Raw genomic sequence first — 18,643 nt, 5'->3', positions numbered from 1 at the left:
AGCAGCTGCTGCCATAACCCAGGTATCCATCTCTTCAGGCGGTGGTCCGATTTACGATAATGGTGGTCTCTGTGGTGGATTCGCCGCAAGATCACCGTTATTGGCCGTGAGAGAGGGCCCCCCTCCCGCCGCTCTCCCGCGTCCTCCACCGCTTACCGGAGCCGTCGGCAGCGGTGGAGGCGATCGGGTCCTCTCTCCTGTTCAACAGGGATACGAGTGAGGGCAAGATGGCCCCCACCCATCTCCATAGCATAGCAGGGCGGAAGTGACGTCAAAATGTCACTTCCCCCTTGCTTCTTAAAGCAATATTTTCTTGTAATTTTTTCAAATTACCAATTTTTTTTTTTGCATTTAAGTCTAAATATGAGATGTGAGGTTTTTTTGACCCCAGATCTCATATTTAAGAGGACCTGTCATGCTTTTTTCCCCATTACAAGGGATGTTTACATTCCTTGTAATAGGAATAAAAGTGATAATTTTTTTATTTATTTTTTTCAGTGTAAAAATTAATAAAATAAATAAAAATAAATAATAAAACAAAAAAAACATTTTTTTTAAAGCGCCCCATCCCGACGAGCTCGTGCACAGAAGCGAACACATACGTGAGTAGCGCCCACATATGAAAACGATGTTCAAACCACACAAGTGAGGTATCACCGCGATCGTTAGAGCGAGAGAAATAATTCTATCCATAGACCTCCTCTGTAGCTCAAAAGATGCACCTGTAGAATGTTTTAAATGTCGCCTATGGAGATTTTTAAGGGTAAAAGTTTGACGCCATTCCACGAGCGGGCGCAATTTTGAAGCGTGACATGTTGGGTATCATTTTACTCGGCGTAACATTATCTTTCACAATATATAAAAAAATTGGGCTAACTTTACTGTTGTCTTATTTTTTAATTAAAAAAAAGTACGATTGTAAGACAGCTGCGCAAATACGGTGTGTCAAAAAGTATTGCAATGACCGCCATTTTATTCTCTAGGGTGTTAGAAAAAAATATATAATGTTTGGGGGTTTTAAGTAATTTTCTATAAAAAAAAACTGTTTTAATCTTGTAAACGCCAAATCTGAAAAACAGGCAAGGTCCTTAAAGCGGGGGTTCACCCTTAGAGGGCACTTTTCCCCCTTAGATTCCTGCTCGTTATTACTAGGGGAATCGGCTATTTATTTTAAAATATGATCCGTACTTACCCGTTTACGAGACGCATCCTCTCCGTCGCTTCCGGGTATGGGCTTCGGGAATGGGCGTTCCTTCTTGATTGACAGGTTTCCGAGAGGCTTCCGACGGTTGCATCCATCGCGTCACGATTTTCCGAAAGAAGCCGAACGTCGGTGCGCAGGCGCAGTATAGAGCCGCACCGACGTTCGGCTTCTTTCGGCTACGAGTGACGCGATGGATGCGACCGTCGGAAGCCTTTCGGAAGAATGTCAATCAAGAAGGAACGCCCGCTCCCGAAGACCCATACCCGGAAGCGACGGAAGAAGATGCAGCTCGAAAACGGGTAAGTACGGCTCATATTTTAATATAAATAGCCGATTCCCCTAGACCGAACGAGCAGGAAGCTAAGGGGAGATTTTTTTTTTTTTTTTAAATGGGTGAACTCCCGCTTTAAGTGGTTAAAAAAGCAAAAAAATCATTTCATCTTGTAATCACCACCAGTATTAAAAATGGAGCCGGGAAACGAAGAGTTAAAATCCTTTTATTTTTTTTTCCAATTTCACGTAAAACTATTTTTCTGTAGCGTGCAGGTCTGGCATCCTAGTGTCAGGCAACGAAACGTAATTGTTCAGTTTTATTGCGCCGTCTGCTATTGTGATGAGTGATCCTCTTGACAAATAGTTAATCTCCATCTATCTAAAGGGCAGGAGGTTCGCTGACATCACAAGCAGAAGGGGCCCTGAAGGAAGAATATGGGTGGGTGGGACCAGCTATCATCACCTACAATAAAAGGGATGGGATGCTGCAGCCAGCCAGCAACATCTTACCAGCAGCAGCAGCAGCAGCAGCAGCAGCATCCAGGCTCTGAAGGACCAGTGCAACAGGTGAGCCATGTATGAACAGCAGGGGGCGATAGACTGCTCAGGATATGACAGCTGTGTATTGATTGAGGCTCAGTTCACACTATCTCCGTATGCGACTTCCAGCAGGGGTCTGGTGTGTCCCCGTTCTCCATTTCAGCCGGAATTTTTGGCTGAATTCGGACCAGAAACAGACCAAAAGACGCACAGAACTCGCACCGGAGATATGTGAACCGGCTCCATAGAGAGACAGTCAAAATCTCCTGCTATTGCGAATTGGATGTGGGGGACCCAGCCTCAATGGGATGACTTGGAAATGGTGATAGATTATTGCAAATACCATTTAATTTTGTATATTTACATTGTTTTTTTTCTTTTTTTTTGTCTATTAATAATAATAATAATAATAATAATAATATTATTATTATTATAATATTATATAATATATTTTTTTTAATGTCTATTATTAATAATAATAATAATAATAATAATAATAATAATATTATTATAATATTATATAATATTATTAATATAGTATCATATATATTATAATATTATTATTATTATAATGCGTCACTTAAAGGTCATTGCTACTTAACACCACAAAGTCTAAAGCCACATGCAGCAGCTAGAGGAGTCTCCTTCCTCCTGCTGCAATTTCCATGCCGTAAAATAAAAAAGGAAAGAAACGTAAAAACGTGCATTAATTAACGCGCGTAATAGAGGGGCAGAAGCCTCTTTGAGCGCCAATCTCAGCAGATTTATTAAGCCATCGGGTGTTTGTCAGTTTTGGGTAGAATTACTGGATACCATTCTCGGAATTGTAAGGAACCTTTTTGATACAGTGATTTTTGATTCTAAAACTTTAGTATTTAAAATATTTATTTCTATAAATATAATTATATATTTATAATAATGTATATAATAGTATAATAAATATATATATTTTTTAAATAAATATGTATTTATATACGGTATGTAAAAGAGATGAGCTGTAAGAGTATATTAATGCAGGATTTTTTTTAATATGCTGCATAGGCCCTTTAACCACTTCATTACTGGGCACTTAAACCCCCTTCGTGTCCAGACCAATTTTCAGCTTTCAGCGCTGACGCATTTTGAATGACAATTGCGCGTTTATACAACACTGTACCCAAATTATATTTTTATCATTTTTTTTCCACAAAGAGAGCTTTCTTTTGGTGGTATTTGATCACCTCTGCGATTTTTATTTTTTGCGCTATAAACAGAAAAAGACAGAAAATTTTGAAAAAAACCACAATATTTTTTACTTTTTGTTATAATAATATCCCATTTAAAAAAAAATCGCAATAAGCGTTTATTGATTGGTTTGCGCAAAAGTTATAGCGCCTACAAAATAGGGGATAGATTTATGATTTATTTTTTATTTTTTACTAGTAATGGCGGCGATCTGCGATTTTTTTTTTTGTCAGGCCTGCGGCAGACATATCGGACACTTTTGACACAAATTTGGGACCATTCACATTTATACAGCGATCAGTGCTATAAAAATGCACTAATTACTGTATAAATGTGACTGGCAGTGAAGGGGTTCACACTAGGGGGTGAGGAAGGGGTTAAATGTGTATCCTGGGTGTGTTCTTACTGTGTGGGGGGAGGGGGGTGACCGATGCTGTGTCCCTATGTACAAGGGACACAGATCGGTCTCCTCTCTCCCTGACAGCACGTGGAGCTCTGTGTTTACACACAGAGCTCCACGTCCTGCTGTGTCACCCACGATCGCGGGTGTCTGGCGGACATCGCGCCCGCCAGGCACTCGCATCGGCTCCCGAACGATGCGCCGGGCACGTTGTTTCCCCGCTGCGCGCCCCCCAGTGGCGCACACAGGGAACAACAACAGGACGTCTTTCGACCATAGCGCGGATCTCAAGTGGTTAAACCTGAACACATATGAATTAATCAGGTTCTAAGGCTAATTTAATGCAGATAAAGCACCAAGTGAGTTTAACCTCTTGACCACTGAGCACTTAAACCCCCTTCCTAACCAGACCAATTTTCAGCTTTCGGTGCTCTCACAATTTGAATGACAATAACTCAGTCATACAACATTGTACCCATTTGAAATTTTTGTCCTTTTTTTCACACAAATAGAGCTTTCTTTTGGTGGTATTTGATCACCTCTGGGTTTTTTATTTTTTGCGCTATAAAAGAAAAACGACAGAAAATTCTGTAAAAAAAAAAAAAAAAACTTGTTTCTGTCATATTCGCAGGTTATTTCTCACACACAGCATATGCTTACCACGAATTACACCCCAAAACACATTCTGCTATTCCTCCCGAGTATGGCGATACCCCATGTGTGCGACTTTTACACGGCGTGGCCACATAGAGAGGCCCAACATGCAGGGAGTGCCATCAGGCGTTCTGGAACACCCAGACCAATTCTTACAATTACATAGAACCCCAAAACATTATATATGCAGAGTATTGGGGTATTGCGGAGTATTGGGGTATTGCGGAGTATCGCGCAGGGTATTGGGGTATTGCAGAGTATTGGGGTATTGCAGAGTATTGCGCAGGGTATTGCAGAGTATCGAGGTATTGCCAGAGTATGGGGTATTGCCAGAGTATGGGGTATTGCCAGAGCATGGGGTATTGCCAGAGCATGGGGTATTGCCAGAGCATGGGGTATTGCCAGAGCATGGGGTATTTGCAGAGTATTGCGCAGGGATAGCTGAGCTGGGATGGATCTGTGACTGCAGTTGTCCAGCCACAGCACTGCTGACACCCCGCGCTCCCCCCCCTCTCCTCTCGCACTGTACCGAACGGTACAGAGAGGGGAGGGAGGAACCGGCTTCATCAAATGACGCCGGTTTGTTTACAAGTGATCGCTCCATCATTTGACGGAGCGATCACGTGGTAAACGGCCGCTATCAGCGGCAATTTACCGTGATCCGTGATGCGCCGGGTCTTCTTCTAGACCGGGTCTTCTAGACCCGGCGAGCACGGACACTTCCGCGAGCGTGCCCCAGGGGACGCGCAAACGCGGAAGTGCACGAGGACGTCCCAGGGACGTCCTGTCACAGTAACTCGACCGCGCTGTAGCAGTATTTTTGCTATAGCGCGGTCGGCAAGAGGTTAATTACCACCTTAATCAGCCACAGAACCTGTGTAATTAATATGTGTTCTGTTTTAAAGAGATGAGGTGGCAACCCCAATAATTAAAAAAAAAAGAAATCAAATGCAGCCATCACATCTAAGGATGGATAGGACCTACTAGTCCTTAGATGTGATGGCTGCATTTGTTTTCTTTTTTTCTTTGCTTAGCCTGGTAGCACACTTCCTGCCCCGTGGGTTACAGGGCTCACTCACTATCTATGGAGCAGTGGCATTGTCACCCTAGGGCAGGTAGTGTGTTAGGACTTCAGAAAACATCCCTCATCTTGCTTGCATCAGGGGGAGGTGTTCTGTAGCCCATGGACGAGCACTATACAAGAAAACAGAGGGCACAGATGATAGAACAGAACTGGATTTCTGACATGATCAGCAGATTTTTCTTTTTTTAATGTCTCAAACAAACATCACAACCCACTTTTATTGGTATATTTAACCACTTCCCGCCCGGTCAATAGACAATTGACGTCCGGGAAGTGGTTGTGTTATCCTGACTGGACGTCTATTGACGTCCAGTCAGGATAACATGCTGGCGCGCACCCGTGGGGGCGCACAGCGCGGCAATTAGTGATGCAGGGTGTCAGTCTGACACCCTGCATCTCCGATCTCGGTAAAGAGCCTCCGGCAGAGGCTCTTTACCACATGATCAGCCGTGTCCAACCACGGCTGATCACGATGTAAACAGGAAGAGCCTTTGAAAGACGCGAGTAAAGCCGACCTGATCGGCCAGGTACATCCCCCATGGCCATCCACATGTAAAAAAATAAGTACAATAGATGCCAATCAGTGCCCACAAATAGGCACTGACTGGCAACATGGGCACTGACTGGAAAAAATGAGTAAATAAGTGATGCCCAGCAATGCCATCAGTGCCACTCCTCAGTGTCCATCAGTGCCACCCCTCAGTGTCCATCTCTCAGTGCCCATCCATGCCCAGTGCCACCCATCAGTGCCGCCTATGAGTGCCCATCAGTGCCGCCTATGAGTGCCCATCAGTGCCGCCTATAAGTGCCCATCAGTGCCGCATACCAGCGCCGCCTATCAGTGACCATCAGTGCCACCTCATCGGTGCACATCAGTGCCGCCATATCAGTGCCCATAATTGAAGAAGAAAACTTACTTATTTACAAAAAAAATTAACAGAAAAAAATAAAAACTTTATTTTTTTCAACATTTTCGGTCTTTTTTTAGTTGCGCAAAAAATAAAAATCACAGAGGTGATCAAATACCACCAAAAGAAAGCTCCATTTGTGGGAACAAAATTATAAAAAAATTGTTTGGGTACAGTGTAGCATGACCGCGCAATTGTCATTCAAAATGCGACAGCGCTGAAAGCTGAAAATTGGCTTGGGCAGGAAGGTGCGTAAGTGCCTGGTATTGAAGTAGTTAGCAGACTTTTTCTGCGTTTACATTTTATTATTTTATACATTGGGCGCTTGGATCAGGGAGGTCTTAGGACATACTCTGATATATTTTATATAGTTAACAGACCTAAAAAAAAAAAGCCAAGAAAAAAAAACTGTTGGTTTTTTTATACACTTTTAATCCCAGCTCCTACAGTAACAGCATTTTGTTTCTAGATATAGTAGAGAAGGGTTAGAACCTCTGCTTGTTAGGGAGATTGTCCCTTCACTTCCTGTCCTGGTGACAAAGGGTGACAAAGGGACAGGAAGAAATAGGAATAGTTTTGTTCATTTAGTGGGACGCACAACAAATACAGTATATTAAGCCTGATTGGCTGCAGTACTTGTATGTTGCTGTAGATGGCGACAGATGATAATAAACTTCATAGGCTCCATTCAAAAAGCTAACACGCCAGGATAAGGAAACTAATATTCAAAAAGTGACAATTAAGATTGAAATTTGCAGTCATATGGCTATAATAAATCACTCTAGTCTTGTGTTAAAAGCTTTGTGTTTTGAACCTTTGGTATCATAACAGATAAAATGTTTGGTGATATCATTTCCAGTGGAGGAACTGACAACCCGGGCCACTGATAGGGGGGGACCACCGGTCCTCTTGTAGGGGGCCCAAGCACACAGGGGGGGGGGCCCACACAGGCAGGGGGATTAGTGATGGACGACAATTGCAGAACTCTTTCTCCAGCAGCTGAAAGCTGGTCTCTCCCCCTCTCTCTGCTGCCAGCTTTTATCTGCTGAAAAGGAGACAGTCGTCCCTCGCTAATCCCCCTCCCTGTGCGCCCCCCAACGCTGGCTCTGCCCCCCTCCCAACGCTGGCTCTGCCCCCCTCCCAACGCTGGCTCTGCCCCCCTCCCAACGCCGGCTCTGCCCTTGAGTTTGTTATCTCTGTAACTTTGTTACTCTCCCTCTGTCTCTCTGATCTTGGAGCTCCGAGTGCCCAGCCTGTATAATTTTTTTCATCTCGTCTTCATTTTTATTTATTTTGTCTTTTAGATTCATTAGGAATTCTGTGAGTTATGTTGTGTTTGCGTCTGCTAATAATTTTATTGTAGTCTGTATGGGGCCTCGCGATTTATATCAGCAGCCCTGCAGGCAACCATAAAAGCCTGACGGAGGTTCTAACCCTTCTCTATTCTATCCATAAATATGCACTGAGTTGGGCGTTATTGCAAAAAAATTTGATGTGTTTGCATTAGGGTTGCCACCTTTTCCTCAAGCCAAATCCGAACGCTTTAGCTGTCTGGGACACCTTTGGGTGCCCCAAGGAGAGTAGTAATGAGGTGCACATTGCGTGCTGCAGCGAATGGTGGGTGTGGCCAGATTACTCTTCCCGACATCATCATCCTGCCCTCCAGTGATGCCAAACCTGCCACCAGACGGCCGCTGAAGCTCTCGGACAGCAACATCTTTGTGTGCGACTATCTTAGTTACTTGGGGAGCCACAGCCTGGTCTGAATTCAATAATGTGTCCGGGTTTCAGTCCGCCTGAAACCTGGACACATGATTCAAAACCCGAACTGTCCGGGTGAATCCCGTACAGGTGGCAACCCTAGTTTGCATGTTACATATACAATCTCTGCTTCCTACCCTGGTTGGGTATGATGACCCTTCTCTCACACTGCAAGGCCACTGGTCCAATTTAAGCCAATAGACTGCCTAAAGGGTCTAATGCACACCTTCCTTCCTGGTCTTGCTTATTCCCTGCCTCAGACTGTCTTTCTATTAGCAGAGATTGAGGTCATTGTTCAAAAGGAAGGCACAGAGGACATTGGTGGCAGTCCTGGGGTGTTACTACTTACACCACAGTTTTGGGTACCTTAAAGATCACTGTATTTACTCTTTGAATTAGGGGTCCCCTTTAACATGTTTACTCTTTGTACATTCTTGTGTTACAGAAATGGACAAGAAGGTTTGTGTTAGTATTCTGCTAGCCATGCTTGCCATAGCAGCCTTGTGCAGGCCAATGACAGAGCTAGAATCAGCAAGACACGGAGCTCAAAGGAAGAACTCCATTTCTGAAGTCAGTAGACGGGACCTCCTAGCATCCCTGACCCATGAACAGAAGCAGCTGATCATGTCACAGCTTCTCCCCCAGCTACTCTCAGGTAATGTGCAGCAACAAAGTAATATAAAGCATGAACCACAGCTCAAATTCACAGGGACGTCCAGTATATGGATCCAGTGCCAGAGGATTAGGATTTCCTCATACACTGCTTGGTTTATAGAAAAACAAAAATGTAATATATTACCCTCCGATTCCTCCTGTATTAAATTGCATTGCAACTGTATTGTTTGCCCTTGTGTTGTAAAGTGCTGCGCAAACCTAAATCCTGTATAATAATATATAAACATTAAAGCTATTTCCTATTATAGTCATTTAATGGCCATAATGTACTATGGCCACTAGATGGTGCTATCATAGGAAATAAATATGGTCCTCTACGCCATCTAGGGGCCATAATGCAGTACTTTCTTCATTCACACATTTCAATTGCAGAAAATATAGCCGTGCAGTTTTTATAATACACCTCTTAACTCTCCTAACACCTAACAGGCGATCCTTAACCACTTGCCTACAGGGCACTTTCACCCTCTTCCTGCCCAGGCCAATTTTCAGCGCTGTAAAATTTTGAATGACAATTGCGTAGTCATGCTACACTGTAACCATGTGAGATGTTTATCATTCCCCCCCCCCCCCCCACAAATAGAGCTTTTCTTTGGTGGTATTTACTGATAGGATGTTTATTTTTTACAAGGAAAAAAAGATTGAGAATTTTGCAAAAAATCTAAAATCAAATTCTTAGTTTCTGTCAGTAAATAAGTAATTTTTCTCCTTCGCCAATGTGCGCTGATGAGGCGGCACTTATAGGCTGCACTGATGGGCACTGATGAGGGGGCACTAAAATGCTGCACTTATGGGCACTGATATGTAGCACTGGTGGGTATTGATGGGCAGCAATGATGGGCATCACTGATAGCCAGCACTGACTGGCATCACTAATGGGCACTGACTGGTGGTGCTGTATTGTAATCAGTGCCCTGATTACATGTCTCGATGTCCCCAGCGAGGAGATGCCGCTGATCGGCTCTCTTGTCAGTGTGAGGCGATGAGAGCAGATTACCGGCATTTCTGCGTTTACATGTGATTGGCTGTGATTGGACACAGCCGATCACATGATTAAAGAGCTGCGGACTTGGCTTTTTACAGAGATCGGGGTCGCGCCATGTCCTAGCAACATGGCGTGGCCACGATTGGCACGTGAGATCGGCCGTAACTGTTACTAAACCCAGGAGCCTGCATTCACTATATCTGGTCTCCCACAGCACACAGAATATGGAAATGCAATTAGTTTAGTAAATATAAAATGCTAAATATCTTTTCTCATCAGCAGTATATATCAGTTTTGTGACTTCCATCAGTGTCTAGTTAAAGCTTGTATGAGGAGTTTTCATTATACTCTGACTGTTCTATAAAGCTCTGTCTTGGACACTGCCATCCTGTGACAATCACATGCACCCTCCCTAGAAAAAAAAACACTCTAGCAAAACACCCCAAACTGAGCATGTGCAGAGTGCCAAGGCTCTGTACTATCAGAAAATTAATTGGGGACAGTGGTGGAAGAAGGGGAGGATCAGAGAAGACAGACTCTTTACACAAGCTGGCAGATTACTGTTGTCAGTTTTGTATCACTAACACACCCACCTCCCCCCTACAATGCCTCTGATTCAGATATTTCCAGCCTTCCTTGCAGTGGTGCCTGGTGCTCAATATTTTGGGTCCTGAATATTCGCTATTGTCACACAAGTGGATGAGCCCACCATATTTTGAAGCCAATTAGAGCCTCGGGCTACAATCATGTGCTTAAAAAACGATTGAAATCCATGCGTCCGGCACCCTGCATGTAGATTAGGGGCCGGGCGCATGAATTAGGGGGCCGTCACTGCTTCTTTGTGAATATTCACATGTCTATAGGCCTCTTGCTATCATGGCAGGCTGCCCTGTGCCTAAACATTCTTGGTGCTTGACATCTTTACCCCACACCCGCAGAACTCTCTTTGGGTATTCAGGCAGCTGCGGGTGTCATGTTTGCCTGATTATAATAGTCGACGGTGGAGGTAACTCCATTCACTCCATTAAAAAAGTGGTCAATACAACTAAAAACCTCTGGTGGACCATTGTTTCCAGCAGCTGCATTGGATAACATGAGTAGTTACCGAAGCTGCCGATTTTCTAGGTATTTCCAGCATTCTGTGACTGAGCTGAATCTTATGCCGCGTACACACGGTCGTTTTTCGGCATGAAAAAAAAATGAAATTTTTCATTATGAAAAAAAAACTAAGTTTTTCCAACTTTATCATTAAAAACGACGTTGCCTACACACCATCGTTTTTGAAAAATGATGAACAAAGCGCGGTGGCGTACAACGCAACGCAACGCTAAAGGGGAAGTTCTATTCGCCTTTGGGCTGCTTTTAGCTGATTCGGTGTTAGTAAAAGACGATTCGCGCTTTTCTGTCTGTTACAGCGTGATGAATGTGCTTACTCCATTATGAACGGTAGTTTTACCAGAACGAGAGCTCCCGTCTCATAACTTGCTTCTGGGCATGCGCGGGTTTAAGACTTCGTTTTTACCCACACACAATAATTTTTTACAACACGAAAAACGACATTTTGAAAAACGACATGAAAAAATGCAGCATGTTCGAATTTTTCAGAAGCCGAAAAACGACGTGAAGCCCACACACGATCATTTTAAATGACGTTTTAAAAAACTTCGTTTTTTTTCATGCCGAAAAACGATCGCGTGTACGCGGCATTAGATCTCTGTTTACTACCTGCTGGGCCCCTACCACAGCTCAACTCTCAGCTTTGTCCCCCAAGTTCAGCTTTAAGTACACTTTGATATGATACAGAATGCATGTTTCTGTTCGATGACTCAGGCACCGTACACACGGCCGAGGAACTCGACGTGCCAAGCACGTCGAGTTCCTCGTCGAGTTCTGGGATGAAGCCGCTGAGGAGCTCGGCGGGCCGCCTTCTCCCATAGAACAACGAGAAAATAGAGAACATGTTCTCTATTTTCTCGACGAGCTCCTCGGCGGCTCCATCGAGCCAAAAGTGTACAGACGACAGAGATTCTCGGCAGAATCCGGGTTTTGACCGAGTTTCTCGGTGAATTCTGCCGAGAAACTCTGTCGTGTGTACGAGGCCTGACTGTGTGCTGCCAAGACCCTGAAACCAGCAAACATAAAATTTTCACCACCACGCTTCAGTTAGTATGAGGTTCTCCTAAAATGCTGTATTCGGTTTGTGACAAAGATGGTTAGTGTTGCCAAACAATCTTTGATTCTTCAAAACAACATCACACTGTTCCGGAAGGCCTGGAGGCTTTTTCGTGGCACCCTTCCAATGCAGGTTGAATTGGGGAAATCTTTGATTGTAGATACATGTACCTTGATACCAACTGTTGCAAGAGTCACCTGCAGATTTTGCAATTACATTTTGGGGTCTTTCGAAACGTATTCAGTCAGCTCTTGAGCAGAAGAAGAGTCCTAGACAATTTAGCCATCCCTTGTCAGACTCCTAGGCATCCACAACTTTCTTTCTGGGGGTCTTTGAGAGCTCTATTGATCTTGACATGGTTGGTGACACTCCACACGTCAATAGCTGAATCTGTACCCTATATTTTTTTTTTCTTCCATAATTTCTCACCCTAACCCTTTATTCTCCCACCGCAGAACTCTCCAACGCTGAGGACCATCTTCACCCCATGCGTGACCGGGACTATGCCGGATGGATGGACTTTGGCCGCAGAAGTTCAGAAGTCACAGAATCTTAAATCCTTTCCTTTACCATCTCTGCCTATTTTACTGCTGTGATCGCCCCAATGGGGAACAATGACGCCAATAAATTATTGGTCTGATAAATATTCTGCACTTTGTTTTTGATGCAATTAGAATGTTAATGTGTGGAGAAAAGGCTAATTATCAGCAAATATTAATAAAAAATAATAAAATCTATTTACATGGTAATATCTGTTCCAAACACAACAAAGAGAGAAAGAACTGTTAGAAGAAAGACAAAACTTTTATTGCGGTGTCCCCCGTTGGTGGGTTTCCATCCAGGGGTGTAGCTAGCACATCTTCCACATGAGGCAGATCATTTTGTAGCATTCTCTCACACACACAAAATAAAGCACCTCACTCAATTGTGGGTGTGGCCAAATTACAGCAGGAGGGGCTTAAAGGGACAAAGGCTAGTATAATGTACAAAGTGAAGGGCTCAGGACTGCATAAAAGCCCTGAATTCATGCCTGTCCATGTTATTTATTTTTAATTATTTTTTTTTGAGCTGGAGCTCAAAAGCGCTGCGGTAGCGTTTTGAGCGTTTTTGCGCGTTTTTAAACGTCTGGCGTTTTTACAGCTCTACTCTGGAGCTTTAGAACGCACTTGTCCTGTTTTTTTTTTGCAGCTTAAAAACGGCTCAGTCATCTACAGCTCAAAAACGTCATGGTGGGCATGAGGCCATAGACTAACATGGAGAGCTGTTTTTAAGCTGCAAAAAAACGCTCAGAAAAGTGGCTGTAAAAACGTCCAAAAAAGTCCATGGAAATGAAGCCTAACCCTTCAGTACAGACATTTCCCAGTACAGATGCCCCCTTTTTCCAAACAGACCCTTAAGTACAGGCCTCCGTGCTTAACACATCCCCTTCAGTACAAGGCACCCATCAGCACAGATCCACCCCCATACAGACTTGCCTTAGCATAGACACAACCCATGACCCCCCCCCCCCCCCCCGTGCAGACTCCCATCAGTACACATTTCCCCCACTACAGACTCCTCTCAACACAGATTCCCCAGTACAGACACGGTGCAGTGTCATATTCTGCTGCCTATCCTAGAATGCTGCGGAAGTCACGTGACGGGCAACTGCACATGCGCAATGCGCTCCAACGGCAAATGTGATGCGTTCCAGGGGATTTACGACACTACCCTTCAGTGAACCATCACAATTTGTCATGGAAGTGACGTATTACCATACACGGAGCGGGGGGAGAGAGAGAGACCCATTCACAGCGAGAGAGAAATAGAGATAGTGAAATACATTCAGAGCGAGAGAGAGATGGTGTACATATATTTTTTATAAGGGAAGTAATGCACATAGGGGAGGTAATTCCCCTCCCTGAGCCCCGCTTCTCTCTCAGTATCTCTATATCTGTATCCCTCTCTCGCTTTGAATGTATCTACGTATCTCTATGTCTATTTCTCTCTCGCTCTGAATGGGTCTCTCTCTCTGTCCCCCCCGCTCCGTGTATGGTAATACGTCACTTCCGTGACAAATTGTGATGGGTTCACTGAAGGGTAGTGTCGTGAATCCCCTGGAACGCATCACATTTGGCGTTGGAACGCATTGCGCATGCGCAGTTCGCCGCCACGTGACTTAGGCAGCATTCTGCGATAGGGAGCAAACGGTGACACTAAAACGGCTCACTACAGTCCCCTCCCCAGTATAGATGCCCCCCCCCCAGGTCAGACACTCCCAGTTCAGACCTCCTCAAAACAGACCTCCCCAGTACAGAATCCCACTACAATACAGTCATTCCCAGTTCAGACCCTCTCGATACAGACTCACCTTAGTACAGGGGACCCCCCTCCAGTACTGACACACCTCAATACAGACCTCCCCAGTACAGATTCTCCCCCCCGCCCCCCAGTACAGACACACTTCAGTGCAGAAACCCCCGTACAGACAGACCTCCCCCAGTACAGACACACCTCAGGACAAACACCACCCCCCCCCCCCAGTACAGACACACCTCAATAAGACCTCCCCCCCAGTAAAAACACACCACAGTACAGAGACCCCAACACAAATACACCTCGGTACAGATCCCCCCAGTACAGACACACCTCAATACAGACCTCCCCAGTACAGACCCCCACTACACTACAGTCATTCCCAGTTAGACCCCCTCAATACAGACCCCCCTCCCAGTACAGACACACCTCAAGGCAGACTTTCCCATTACAGTCACCCCCAGTACAGACACTCCTATACAGACCTCCCCAGTACAGATCCCCCCCCCCCCCCCCCCTTTTATTGCACAGGTGAGATAGAATTGGGAAGATCTTCTTGCAATGCCTGTTCTTTCAAATAGAAATGACTTGGGGATAAATCTGCCAACAGGGGGCACAGAAAGCAATAACATTTGGCAGATTCTAACCCTTTACCACTCTATCTGAAAATAGCTTGCGTTAGAATTTAAAGCTGAAGCTTATATTTTGCCTTCCCTGGTTCCACCCACGTCCCTCATCAACACACTAATCACATTTTTTCATGACATGCCTTATTATAGACTATCTATGTATTGTAGGTGCTGTAAATAACTTCCTGCAAACATTACAGAAATCTGCCTCAGTTTGCCTCTCAAGAGCAGCTTCTAATGCATACTGTGAGAAGCCGCAGTGTACAGTGAAGTCAAGTAAGCAGATTCAGTACCGGAGAGGAGCCGGTACAACTGTGCAACACCAAAGTGAAGACCAGAGTTCAGCGTTAAAAAAAAATGCAAAGAACTTTAGGGGGAGAAGGATTCATAAGTTGCAAGGACATTCCTTTTATTTTATTAATTGATCCCACTTGTGTCCCTATAGCCCCTTCTTCCGAATCTGGCCGATTTACCGGAGATCATGTCCACTTTGCAAGGGGATTCTTGCTTATTCCATTTCAGCACTTAGGCTGCATTCACACCTGAACGTAGCATTTTTGGTCGTTTTTTTCCGACGTTTTGTCGCGCGTATTTGCACGTTTGCATACAGCGTTGTCTGACGTTTTTGAACTTCGACGTTTTTTATTTTAGCCAATAGGAAAAATTATCATTTCTTTCATCACTTGTTGCTATGTTTGTAGATTTTTTTTATCTTCTGCCTGGGTGAAATGTTCTATTTCACAGAACAGATTAAAGCGACAAAACATCCGTAGAAACGTTTGTTGTCGCGCTAGGTGCTTGAATCGAGCGTTTCCATTACTTTCTATGGGAATACAAATGTTCAAAAACGCCCAAATCCGCCCAATTTGCGCGACAAAAAAGGGTCTGGAACTTGTTTGAGCTTCAGGCGTTTTGGAGTGGAGATGTGAACCATCTCCATAGAGCAGGGGTGCCCAACCAGTAGCCCAGGGGCCACATGTGGCCCATGGAACCCTCTGATGTGGCCCGTGACCTCCTGCTCTGGGATGGCTGCTTGGCAAGCCCAGATCGCTGATCCGTCATCCCAGAGCATCAGTGTTGTGAATGAAGCCGGCAGTAGAGAAAGCAAGCGGCTGTGGGGCAGAGCCACATACGGCTCCTGTCACAGGCGGAGTGATACCAAATATGGGCATATCAGAGCACCACCTACCTCCAATCCGATCCACTAAAAAAAAAACAGAAGGGGATCCATCTGGGTGGATCGGATCGAAGGGCCCATAGAGTAGAGTGGCCTGTGTCCATGTCTGCTCTCCATATGCAGTGGACACAGACCTGTCATCCGCCCGCTCCACTGATTGTGGCCCGCAACCAGTTACCAAGTCTCTTAAGTTGCCCTCGCTCTTCAAAAGGTTGGGCATCCCTGCCATAGAGAATAATATATTTTTTCCCCCCTAGCGTTTTGGAGCTTCATGCTTCAGGCGACAAAACGCTCAGGTGTGAATGCGGCCTTAGTGGCCTTGGGGCTCACTGGAGGGATAAATGGTAAATTAAGCTGCAATCCTAAACACCTCAATGGCTTTTCTAAAAATACAAATGTAAAAGGCAGTCTATGGCAATGCAATACTTCATTGTAGGTAGACACTGGTAAAATGAATCACCTGCTATGTACTTTTTATATCTCTTAGGGAAATCTGGTGAAATTTATGCATTCAACTACCTTCAAAACGGTATTACTCTTCCTCCTGGATTTGACTCCTCTTTATATAGCGAGTGCCTCAGGGTTATAGAAAGCCTGCTGTCTCTACCATAGGGAAAGTCTAATGTATAAAGAAGACACGACTAAAGGGTCGCTCACACAACTACAATGTTCATATACACCAGTTCAAACTAGACAGGTGATATAGTAATCAGAGATTGCATGTAAAGACAGATAAGGATTTTTATATATTAAAAAAGGTATGAGTTTTTTTCAGAAAAAAATAAATACTATTAATACCTCAAAACACATATTTACGGGGAACTGGAGTGCGCAAAACCTGGTGCAGCTGTGCATAGAAACCAATCAGCTTCCAGGTTTTACTGCCAAAGCTTAATTGAACAAGCTGAAGTTAGAAGCTGATTGGCTACCATGCACAGCTGCACCAGATTTTGCACTCTCCAGTTTTCGGAAATCAGCCCCAAAGAGTACTACGGTAAGGCGATCCATACTGGGGGTACCTGGCAAGTTTGTAAGGCCCCTTTCACACGGATGTTCCAGCCACATTCAATCCGATCCACCAAAAAAAGATAGATTCCCTTACCATCCAACCAGCAGATCAGATGACAGTCGGGTGTAAACTGACAGGTGGGGCATTGGCGGTAAAGTGCCACTATTTTAACCCGCGCCGCGCTTTTAACCCCCGGTAATGGTCGAAGAAGGGTTATAAAAGCGCAGCTGCCGTTACTTCGGTGGCGCTGCCCATTGATTTTAATGGGCAGGGGCGCTGTAGGAGCGGTGCATACAAGATGCGGCTTGCAGGACTTTTTTTTGGCATCCTGCCAGCACACCGCTCCAGTGTGAAAGCACTCGAGGTTTCACATTGGAGTGAGAGGAGAGGCTCCTTACAGGTGCTATTTTTAGTGCTATAGTGTAGTGTTTCCCAACTCCAGTCCTCAAGGCACATCAACAGGTCATGTTTTCAGGATTTCCCTCAGATGAAACGGCTGTGGTAATTACTAAGGCAGTGAAACTGATCAAATCACCTGTGCAAAATAATGGAAAGCCTGAAAACATGACCTGTTGGTGTGCCTTGAGGACTGGAGTTGGGAAACACTGCTATAGCGCAGTGGTCATCAACCCTGTCCTGCTGCAGGGCCCACTAACAGGCCAGGTTTGCAAGATAACTGAAATACATCACAGCTGATATAATTTGCTCCTCAGTGATTGCAGTATTCTAGACTGCATCTCCCCAAGGTAATACATAAAACCTGGCCTGTTAGTGGGCCCTGCAGGACAGGGTTGATGACCACTGCTATAGCATCTGTAAAGTGCCTCAGTGTGAAAGCAACCTTAGGGAGAGCGGTCTGTGTCATCCGCCTGCTTAGTGGGGATCAGTGGAGAGATCCCTGCTGAGCAAGCGGATTGCAGCCGCAGTCCTCCCGTGTGAAAGGGGCCTTATTGTCTCTCTCCTGATAGGCTTTGGTCAAATAACCTGTTCCTATAATCAAAGCCCTTGCCATCCATTAATGCAGTGTTTCTCAATTCCAGTCCTCAGGCCCCCCCAACAGGTCAGGTTTTCAGGATTTCCCTCAGATGAAAAGGCTGTGGTAATTACTAAGGCAGTGAAACTGATCAAATCACCTGTGCAAAATAATGGAAATCCTGAAAACCTGACCTGTTGGGGGGGCCTGAGGACTGGAATTGAGAAACACTGCATTAATGTCATCCAAAGAAAATCAACCTGCTAGAACTAGGCAGCCCCTACATAGGATTAGCCAAGCCCTGTCGATTTACCCATTCCATGGGATTTGAGACAACCAAGTATGAAAAGCAGAATGGTTCCTTGTCTTCCTCTCTACACTGCATAACAACTCCTACAGGGGTTGCCTCCTAGCAGTTTGTGATCTCCACTGATTACATAGGTGCAGTACAAAGTGCATAGATTATGTCTCTTAGAAAAACTGAACCAAACTGGTATGTTGAGTAGATACCTCTCCTGTTCTCACCCCTTATCTGTATGCAGTTCAGCGCCGACAAATTGAAAAAATAAAAAAAGGAAGAGGTATTGGTTATATGTGCAAGGTTGCTTATTGTCACTACATCATTAAAGTAGCAATTGTGTTTTAAAAATTACAGTTTTTCCCTTATAGTGGAATAAAT

The 18,643-nt window shown here is 44.7% G+C and overlaps 1 protein-coding gene across 2 annotated transcripts; it reads left to right on the top strand.

Annotated features, from left to right (window-relative positions):
* Positions 1-1,989: 1,989 nt before the first annotated feature.
* Positions 1,990-12,618, top strand: LOC120918458 (gastrin/cholecystokinin-like peptide). Of its 2 annotated transcripts, none has more exons than XM_040330045.1 (3): positions 1,990-2,044; positions 8,494-8,703; positions 12,337-12,618. In XM_040330045.1, exons 2-3 carry the CDS (start codon positions 8,496-8,498, stop codon positions 12,435-12,437), a joined length of 309 nt encoding a protein of 102 aa, XP_040185979.1. In that variant the 5' UTR covers positions 1,990-2,044; positions 8,494-8,495; the 3' UTR covers positions 12,438-12,618. The 2 variants fall into 2 exon arrangements, with proteins under 2 accessions (XP_040185979.1, XP_040185980.1); XM_040330046.1 differs by lacking the exon at positions 1,990-2,044 and adding an exon at positions 2,260-2,339.
* The last annotated feature ends 6,025 nt before the right edge of the window (positions 12,619-18,643 follow it).

Source organism: Rana temporaria, chromosome 12 (genome assembly GCF_905171775.1).
Source record: "Rana temporaria chromosome 12, aRanTem1.1, whole genome shotgun sequence".
Classification (NCBI taxonomy): Eukaryota; Metazoa; Chordata; class Amphibia; order Anura; family Ranidae; genus Rana; species Rana temporaria.
This window is presented reverse-complemented; position numbering and strand designations above follow the sequence as displayed.